General features: G+C 41.3%; 1 protein-coding gene across 2 annotated transcripts; it reads right to left on the bottom strand.

Moving 5' to 3' along the window:
• Positions 1-84: 84 nt before the first annotated feature.
• Positions 85-9,386, bottom strand: gba1 (glucosylceramidase beta 1). Of its 2 annotated transcripts, none has more exons than XM_007556061.2 (12): positions 9,273-9,386; positions 9,037-9,114; positions 8,769-8,960; positions 8,555-8,701; positions 5,341-5,474; positions 5,088-5,260; positions 4,901-4,990; positions 4,660-4,807; positions 3,083-3,307; positions 1,881-2,044; positions 1,689-1,805; positions 85-1,579 (listed from the first exon to the last, which is right to left on the bottom strand). In XM_007556061.2, exons 2-12 carry the CDS (start codon positions 9,107-9,109, stop codon positions 1,474-1,476), a joined length of 1,569 nt encoding a protein of 522 aa, XP_007556123.1. In that variant the 5' UTR covers positions 9,110-9,114; positions 9,273-9,386; the 3' UTR covers positions 85-1,473. The 2 variants fall into 2 exon arrangements, with proteins under 2 accessions (XP_007556123.1, XP_007556125.1); XM_007556063.2 differs by having other exon boundaries at positions 9,244-9,380.
• Positions 9,387-10,231: the final 845 nt, after the last annotated feature.

The following is a 10,231-nucleotide window of genomic DNA, read 5'->3' on the forward strand; positions in this document are numbered from 1 at the left end:
AACACAAATGTGAAATACATGGTGTATGAAAAGTGTATATTATAAATATAAAATGTTTATGTATCAATAAATTGACAAAAAATGTTGCTCGCTTAAAGTGCGTTTAATATTGAGAAACATTTTTGAACACTGCGCTTTACACACAATAAAACTAAAACAAGGCATTTATGAGCTTTGTTGATCAGAACGATCATTAGTAGCACGATGAGGCTTGTGAAAAAATCACTTTCATTTATTGCATGTTGCTTATTTGAAAAAAAACGGTGAAAAAAAAAAATAGCTTCACAAACTCGATTAAAAATGTGCTGAGGTTCTTTGGAGTTATTTAAATAACTAGTAATTGTGCGAAACAGAAATGTGTTCATAATAAAACCGACATGGGGTCTGCTCCTTTTCCAGCCGACTGGGGAAATGTAGGGAAAGCCAGTGGGGACATTATTGATGCTGAATACCTTCACATTCGTAGTGCAAAGCAAATGAGCATATTTGCTGATGATAGCAGTGAATCAGCTTGTAACTGATCCATATTCATCTCAGAATTTGGGCTACAAACTGTTCAAGTGGACAATTGCCTTAGCAAGGATTTATGACAAGAAAAGTCAAAATCATCCAAGTTGTTTGATGTTCAAACTTTGCCGTTTGATTTATGAACCCATCTTGGAGTTTTTACAAACTGTGTTTGCTAGTCTGCAGTTTAATATTAATAGTTATTAGGGCTTATAAGTCTGATGTCCAATTTAAAGATAAGCTTATATTCTATTAGCCGGGGTTTAAAACTGACACCTTTTATGTGGATCGTCCCGAATCACCTCACTGCCTGGGTTGCTTCACCTAACAGCCAAGGTGAAGGATAAACAGTCGTGCTGAATGAGATCCACTTGACAAAACACAGCCTTTATCAGCAAAACTGACAAAGAGATCAGATGTAAGTCTTGACTGGAAAAAGAAATCCAGTTCAGTACATCTAGAACTCAAACTGCTCCCGTTTTAAACCCCGAGTGGCCCCCGTATCAAATCAAATCTTCAAAAGCAATTAATCTCCACATGTAAACACTGGCTGGGCGGGTAAGTAGCGGCCTCTCATAATGTTGCAACATCTCAAGTTAGCAGGATTGTGAGAATAAACAAATGAAAATATGACGACATGAATTTGTGATGAAATTCCATCTTTTCCAGTGCAGTTTTCCTATTTCTTTAGGAAATAACTCAAAAATGAAAACTACCGTGGACCAAATCATTTGCATACACATACATGTACCCATACTCATATGTGCTTGATGTCTGAAGATTTTGTCACAAACAGATTCAGCATATTCTTAAGTTATATTAGCTGACATAAAGAGCGGACCCCCTTTCTTAAGCTGCTGAGTGTGCCGGCATGTAAATGGTGCAGACCCTAATGAAGACGCAACAGTTTGATGCGATTTATAAATGTGTCCGTAATGCTCAGAGTTAGTGCGTCAGTGTTAAATCTCAGTGTGCGTTCCAAGCCGCCGTGAGCAGCGAATGGGCCGGCGTGGTGCAGGGAATGTAACCCACAGCCGGATCCCACACCTCAAACTGAATGGCTGATGATGACCTGAAGTACACACACACACACACACACACACACACACACACACACACAAAAAGCAGGTTAGTATTTACCACTAAAATGCACTAATTAGAACCTATTTCTTCATTAGTACCTGTTGAGAACGATGAGAACCACAGAGCCGTCTGGTCTGACGAAGGCGGAGAACTCGAGCTGTGTCTTTGCACTAGCGGACACGCCCACCCTCTGCGACCCCTCCCACAGGAATGCACTGTATACAAAGACTAAACATAAGGATCTCGCTGTAAAAATCAACAGGGAAAATGCGAGAAACAAAAATCGTCACCTAAAGTGGGCCATGCTGTAGAAAGTTGGCTGTTTGTAAAAGACGTCCCGCTTGGCGTCCACTATGACGGGGCTGTCCACAAAGTTCTTCACCCAGTTTGGCCCACCAGTCTGGTCCAGTGCCAGGTTCCAGTCAGTCCAGCCCACAACGTAGTGATTTAAGTCCTGAAACAGAGGAAACGCACTCGTATCGCATGTCTTCTGAAACTGTAGTAGTGAGAAGTGTTTCTTCATGAAGTGAATCTGCTAACTGGCCATTTACAGTGTCTTGTTACTACAAACACACACCGGAGTTTGGAATATAATGTGATGGACCAACACAAAGTACGGGATGCGCCGTAATTGAAATTAAGAATGGTTTTTACAAGTAATAGTGTGATGTGCATTTTGTACGTAGCCCTCTTCACTCTGACATTTCTAAATAAAATCTAATGTAACGGCATCCAGAAGACGAAGGGACATAGCAGATAAGTTAGAGCCAAAGCTAGGTGAGTGGTTCAGTCAAAGTCCAGACCAAAATTCAACTGAGAATATTTGGCAAGTCTTGAAAACTGACGTTTACTACATTTACTCCTTCTAGTTTGACTGAATAGAAGGAAGAGCAGGCACAAAATTTTCCATTTCTAGCTTTGTACAAAAATGCCCAAAGGACTTCCGACTGTTCCTCCAGTAAAAACTGGTGCTGCAGAAATCGAGTACGTAGACGTGCAAATGCTTTTCAGATTAGTCTTTCTAGAATTATTTGAAAACCCACCCATCACTTGCCTTCCACTACACACTTACGCTTTACCTTTTATCCGTTCGTCCCATACAATCCCAGTAAAGCGCATTAAAGTTTTAGCTTGTAACAAGACAAAACGTGACACCGACAGAGAGGCGTGAACAGGATCAAGTTCTTCTTGACTCAGGCTACGTCTAATACCTGAATGAGAACAAAATGAATAGAATGGAAGGACTCCAGTTTAAAGTGAAGTAAGATGACACAGAACACCAGTTCCAGCTTGCTCTGCAGCCCTGCAGGCAGTTTCTGTAGTGTGTGTGTGTGTGTGTGTGTGCAGCAGAGTGTAACATTTAACCTGCACTGCACTGCAGCGTGGAGGGGAAGGGAGACGCGCCTCTCCGGGACGACTCGCGGCATGTCAAATCTGACGCCTGCAACAAGCGGATCTGACTGAACAAGCACCGACCCCGAGATGAGCTCACCTCTAGGATGTCATGTGCGTACTGCTCCGCGTGGTCCCAGCTGCCCAGCTTCACCCCGCGGTCCACTGAGCTCCAGCCTGCACAGGCCTCCGTGCCAAACAGATAGTACTCTGGGAACAGCTGATGGGTGGCTCCCAGGCTCGCCTCTGCAGGGACGAGAGTGTCCAGGTACCAGTGCACCGCCACGCCGTGGATGTATCGTGCTGCATGAACATCACTGAGAACCTGGAGGGCAAAAAAACCCCCCCCAAAAAAACAGAAGATAATTACTGCAACTAGAGGTTTATTAGTCTGATCATATAATCTGTACTGAATCCGTCTAATTTATGCCACTACTGAGATGACAACTGTGGCATAAATTCGAGAGATTCAGTGAAATCTGTTCATTCGACAGTCTCCAGATGTTGAACTGACTTTTAGTTACCGTTAGTCTCCACCGAAACGAGTGACTTAATGTTCTCACGCACGTTTCTTTCCCTGCTATTCAGCTGAATTGCTCACATTTACTGAAAGCCAACAGATCAGGCGCCGTTTTTCATTTATCACTTGTTTCACTGCGTCAAACATAAATGCAGTAAACAGAACACAAATGTGAAATTCAAACTAATTGCATTTCAAAAATTGCAGCAACGTTGTGATTTACTAATGTAAAAAAAATTTTTTTAAAAATGACTCATAATTCCTACAAATTCAGCAAAGTATTCTCCTGACATCTGACTTTCCAAATGACAGGATGGGCTCTGAAAGAAAACTTTCTTTCAGATTTTGAAGTTTATTCTGCTTGTATTTTTCTTGTTGGTTTCTAATTTAAAACAACTTAAAGTTACACAATTCATTTTTTTTTTTTTGTCGCTTGAAATCTTGGAGATCTTTTTTTCACGATTGTTTTTCCAGATTTTCCTTTTGTTAATGAGGTGGGTTGGACCGACGCCAGAAGCGGGCCCCCAGTTGAATGCTCCTACCCTAAAGTTTCAGTTTAAAGAATCAGAAATTCATAGAAAAAAAATAGACATAGCATAAAGTAGTGCAACACATTCAGAGTTTCTAAACAGTCCGAGAAAGTCTGGAATTTGATTTAAAGTCTGGAAGAGTATGAGAAAAGCCAATGAGAATGTGAAAAAATGTGTATTTCCAAACTTTGTTCTCCGTCTTTCTCTACTCCTTTCATAATTTTTATGTTTTTTGGGTTTAATTGTACTGGATATGTCAGATTATCTGTGGAAAAAATATTTAGCAAAACCTGGGACACACCAGGAATATGTAGACTTTTGGGATGAACTAAATTTTAGAGTAAATGTCACACATTTCCATCAGCACTCCGGATGACTTGCATGTGGAAATATAATTTAATTACAACTGCAGATTGCTCATTTTGAATTCACCTTACATGGCACTACCTTCTGCTTTTACTTTCCTTTTTTTTTTCTTTTTTTTCTTTTTTTTTTGAATGTTTGGTCTACTGCTGGCTTCCTAAAATATAACTGTGCTTTCTGATCTCATCTGCCACCATGTGGGTTGAACAAAGCCAGCGACGACCTTCCCCACTGCTCTATCTGTCTGTCTGTCCTTGGACTCACCACTCGGGCCCAGTGGGGCAGCAGCAGGCGGTTGTCATCCAGTATGAGGATGTGTGTGTGTGGGTGTGCTGAGGACTGCAGGGCCGGGCCCAAGTCCAGAGCCACCCAGTCCCTCTGCTCCTCAGGAGTGAAGCCCAGAGCCTGGAAACTGCAGCCGCACAAAGACACTAAATTATGACTTTTAGCATTTTTTTTTTAAGCCACAAAGACGCTGCGTATTGTTCCAAATCAAATCAGGGACCTGTAGTTTGTCATTTCTCCTGCAGAGGGCTCGTTTCCTGTCGTCAGCGCCCAGAAGGTTAGGTTATATTTAGCATATTCCTCAAGGAACCTGCCAGGGAAAGTTAAAACGCATCAGAATTTATCTCTCCAGTATCAGGCCTGTCTGGTGTGCGATAATAATTCAAGGTAAAAGACCCAAAAGTCACCTGATGTAGTACTGAGCCCATGTTTTATGCTCCTTTCCCCCCGGCTGGCCCTTCAGGGAGCCCTTTCCTATGAGCGCACCATTAGTTTTCATCCAGGTGGGGGCGCTCCAGGCGCTGCCCAGCAGGGAAAGCGGGCGAGGGGACAAGGCCTGGGCACGCAGCAGCAGAGGAATCTGAAACAAAGAGGAGGAGGATGTTGATGAGGACACATCAGGAGATGGACGCGTTTCTGCTTCAGTGTGAAGACGGAGACCTTCATCTTCACATCCTCGGGGGCCAAAGCGAAGCTCTTCAGGCCGTAGTCCCCGGGTGTATCAGCGTAGGTGTACAGGCGAGTGGAGAAGTCGCAGCTGGCCATGGGGACGCGCACAACGCTATAGCCGATACCTGGTTCAACAACACAGAGAAACGAAAACGGTCCAGAGTCTTCGGTAATCAGAGCCGGCCCAAGGCACAAGTTAACCAAGCCACCGTCGAGGGACTCCAGACCAGCAGGGGGCCCTCAAGAGCCACGTAATACTTACGTGCCGTTTGTTGTTCATACCATATTTTGACAAGAATATGCTAGGTTTAATTTTAAATTTGCTCAACTGTTTAATTTGTTGTAAAAGAAAAAAAAATAAATCTTATTTAAAAGAATATAACATTTAAACTAAAATACATATTTTTTGATACATTACACAGTTATCGAGTACTACATGATTTCAGTTTTTTGTGGCTGAACTTTAGCACAATTTTTTTTGCACAATAAATTTAGTACAATTTATTTATTTATTTATTTTCAGCACTTTTTATTTAATGAACCACATAAACTGATGGCTCTAAAGTAGTCAATTTAGAGTATTACAAAAAATTACAAAACATACTCTGGCTCATGGTCTTATCTGAAAAGTGGGCTCTAATTCTGCCCAGGTGGCCCTCGAGCGCTGGCGCGGGCCCCGCAGCTGGTGCAGATGTCACAGAGCTTTAAACATCTGCAGGTGTGAAGAATCTGATGATGCTCTCCTCCAAACCGTGACGGCACCGCTGCTCCCTGAATAAATTAAGGTTCCATCGACACGCCTGACTCACTTTACTAGAAATCTTTCATCTCTGCACTGTGAATAAAAACTTCAATAGGATTATGAGCATTGTACTTTGCGGTCCTTTAATCTCTTTTCTGGTACTGTGCTGGTGACATGATAAGATACGATTCTCAAAGATGAAACGATAAAGATCTGCCTGCTGCTGCTGTTGCTGCTGCTGCTGCGATAAGCTACTTCTGCAAAAGCTGATGATCTTATGGTGTTTTGCAAATAAAAACCTCACTGACATTTACAAAGAATGGCTTGTAAAAAAATATATATATTAAAATAAAAAGAGGGAAAAAACATTGACGCACATTAAGTTGTGGGGTTCTCAGCGAAACAGCATGCCTTGTAATACTAACAAATTTAATGGAGAAGATCAAATTGTTTTCTCCCTTCAGCCGAAAACAAACAAAAAAAAAACATCTTTAAAATAATAGTAAACAGATCATGTCTGCAGCAATCTTAAGACTTTTCTAAAGACACAACTGAGAGAACACTTTCACTGCTTCTGTTTTTCGTTGCCGTCACCAGAGAACAATCTAACCGAGGAGGGAATGAGGTCGCATTTAAACTGAATTTAAAAAAAAAGAAAAAAAGAAATAGCATTTTCCTGTTATTCATTTATTTTCCTAGACTCAGCAATCTGAACCACCATCTCAAAACTCTAAATCATTTTAGAGCAGCTTGCTGCGGTAAAAGAATTAAAGTGACCTGGATGGTCATCAGATCTGAATCTGCTAAAACCCCCAACAGGATTTGCAGCACGATGAAAATTGAGATTGAGGTTTCTGCCAAAATTACTAAATCTACATTATAAAGATTTTATGTTTGGTTTTTTTTTTTTTTTGAGGGGGGGAGCAGAAAAGATGTAATCCTGGATGGGGGCAAGTTTATGTCATGTGGTGGTGTGTTACAGTTTTATGCTTTTATGTCCACATTCAGTACCACTCCATATACTTGGCTTCAAAGTGGCCAGATGTTTCTGGGTGGCCACATGACATCATTATGATTTTACATCCCATTTTATATTCCAAACCAAGTTTTGAAGAGAGGCTTGGATCACTTTTGCTGCTGTGTTTCATTGATCTGCTCCAGTAACGACGCCTAAAATCTTGACTGAAGTTTGAATATTGTCAGATCAAATGTCTTCTGGGGAGATGTTTAATAGTCAAACAGCACAAAGATGGAGCCGTTTGACCACATTGGTAGCAGAAATGTTTGGAAGAGTTGCAACTATTGTTTCAAATCTAAAAAAAAAACACATGGATGTCCAAAATGTGGCGTGGGGACCATTTTGTGGCTCTTTGGATGATTTTCTGAGGCCCCAGAGTGCAATTCAAAATCTACAGCAAATAAATTATCGCAAATAAAAGAAACAAAAAAAAAGAAAATCTACTTTTTCAGCCTTTTTCAACTTGACTACTCTGGTAATTACTGACCACGTGTTTGGCTTTCATTGTAATTTCATAATAAGTATAAAATTACAAACTTTAAGAATTATTATTATTTCTTTTCTCTAAAAAAAAAAAAAAAATCTAAGTTACGGCACCGGATTCTTTCAGGTAAACAATTCTGGCCTGTGTTGCAAAACGTTTTACATCACTGAGAAAGATGATTGGACACAGTTTGGTGTCCCAGCAGGACATTGATCACAAATACACACCAGCACTGATTTATGTTAAAAAGAAAAAAAAAACAGTCACAAACTGGAATAAAAACACTAAAAATCCAAAGGAAAATGCTGAAAGACTGTTTGAAAATCAAGATTACAAGAAAGTCTGGTTCCTGTTGCTGTCAAATATAGCAAGACAATAAGGCTTTCATTTTTCACTACAGGATGAAGTGCATCGGCTCTTATGTTTAATATTTTACAGGTAGTGCTTCATCTAAAACAATCGCTTGCTGTGTTGGATTTGGTTGCTGTTTGTTACATTAAAACAACAACGCAGTTCATTTTGGTTTATTTTTATACTCTAGCTCCCAACTAATGTCTTCTCAAGACGCTGCAGACCATCCAATTCATACTAATAAATCAGTCCACCATGTAAACAGATTATAGGCAAATTGCATTCTCTAATAAAACCATGCAAGTCACACACTGACCAATCCCTCCTCCAAAACAAGCGAGTGGCCACAGTGGAAAGGAACAACTCCTTTTCACAGGGCAATCTGTGCTTTTATTTTTACACAAACAGAATATTAACTTTTCCATGATAAACAACATGGCAAAGCATTGTCTTTTTTCTTCCTCGAGCTTGGTTTGTATCTATGACATTATAAGTTGCTTTGAAACATCTAACCAGAATAACCATTTTAATGCCATTTTATGACTTAAAGTTGCACTGTTCCACATAAACTCAGCCACTTTATAATCTTTATAAAGTTTATAGTCTTTACCTTCTTTGGAGAAGTACTGTCGCAGCAGCTGCTCCTGTGCGCCAGCAGAGAGAGAAAGTATGTTAATAGCCGCTGCGTCTGTCATGGCTCCTCCGAACCCCTTGATCCTCTGATACTTCTGGTAGGGAACAATCGTCAGCCTGAGACCTGGAAGAAGGAAGCTCATTAAGGAAAAGCAATGATGTCCCAACATCCCAGAGCTCATCCTCTTTACCTGCTCCAGTGCTGTTGACCCGGACTTGACCCTGGCCTGGCTCCATCCTGCTGCCTGCCATGCTGCTCAGGTAGGTGGAGTACTGACCCAGAGGTGGCAGGCTGACCGGGCCAACACCGTCACAGTAGGTGGAATTACACTCGCACACCACAGAGTCATGGCCGAAGTTCCTGGCAACACATCTATTGATTCCTATGAGAGGACAAACGTCAATACTGCACACAAAAACAATAGGAGGGAATATTTGTGTCTTTGGTTTTGGCGTTACCTGCGCAAAGAGTCACATCTGCCGCGCTGACAACAAGAGCTACGACAAGAACTGATGGCAACAGCGGCACCATTTTACCTGGAGGCGAATACAATAATAAGGATCTGAAACTTTAGCAACATAACTTGAGCTCACTCAGCTCAAAAAAACAAAAACAAACACCTCACAGTCCTGTAGTTCAGATCTATTTGTAAACGATCAAATCACCTCAAGGAGAAGCTGGAAGAAACTCTGACCTGTCCTGAAGGTGAAACTCAGGTGACAACACTCCTCCGCCAATCTGTTGTTGTCCCATTACGGAACTTCCTGATCAGTTTCTGATCACCGTTTGGCTCTGGTCACGTGAATTTTAAAGCGATCACGTGAACAGCGTCGCAGTAATTGGTGCCTACAGCCAGAGGGCGCTCTACCGTCAAAGCGGAGATTTAGGGAGTAAAACAGAGAACGTGTTGTTTTCAGAGCTGATGAATAGCAATGAAATGTATCTGCCATTGTTCCTTAAATTGAACGCAGTCCATTTCGGAAAAGTATAATCAGAGGAGAAAATACTTTGAAAGTGGCAAAAACACTACAAAACAAATAAAGCAGGTTGGGCAGAGTAAGATGGACTGAGGTAGAAGCAATCACAATTGAACACAGTTCATAAAAACGGACAATACTGGTAAAAGAGCATATTTGTGAATAGATGAGAATCAAATAAATAGAATATCCACATTTCATCCATCCACTGGAGAATATTTATCGAAGATTGTTGCAGTGCAAATGTGCGGGAGGGAAATCCAGACATTCCTCTTGCCTGAGACACCGTCCTGCTCATTTTGGGGGATTTCAAGGGGTTCCCAGAACAGAAGGTCCTGTCTGGGAAACACGTCTGTCTGAGACTGCTTTCCTGCTGCAGGACCTGGACGACTTCACTTCATTGATGGAATCATGAACTCTGCTCTCTAGCCGAACATCTTGAAAAACAATATCTGGCCATCAGTTTGCAGCTTGAGTTCAGGAGGACTTCGGTTATGCAGCTGCGCCATCATCTGCAGCACAACAGCACATCTTTTATCTCACGCAATAAAGAAAACGGCTTTCAGAGTGGCTTCGGGGAAAGGCTGGACCTAAACCTGCTTAAATGTTTCAGGATGGTGGTTCATGTTCAAAATCCTACAATGTGAATAGAATAATCATAAAATAAGGGTGGGTC

This window comes from Poecilia formosa, unplaced genomic scaffold (assembly GCF_000485575.1).
Source record: "Poecilia formosa unplaced genomic scaffold, Poecilia_formosa-5.1.2 Scaffold77, whole genome shotgun sequence".
Lineage (NCBI taxonomy): Eukaryota > Metazoa > Chordata > Actinopteri > Cyprinodontiformes > Poeciliidae > Poecilia > Poecilia formosa.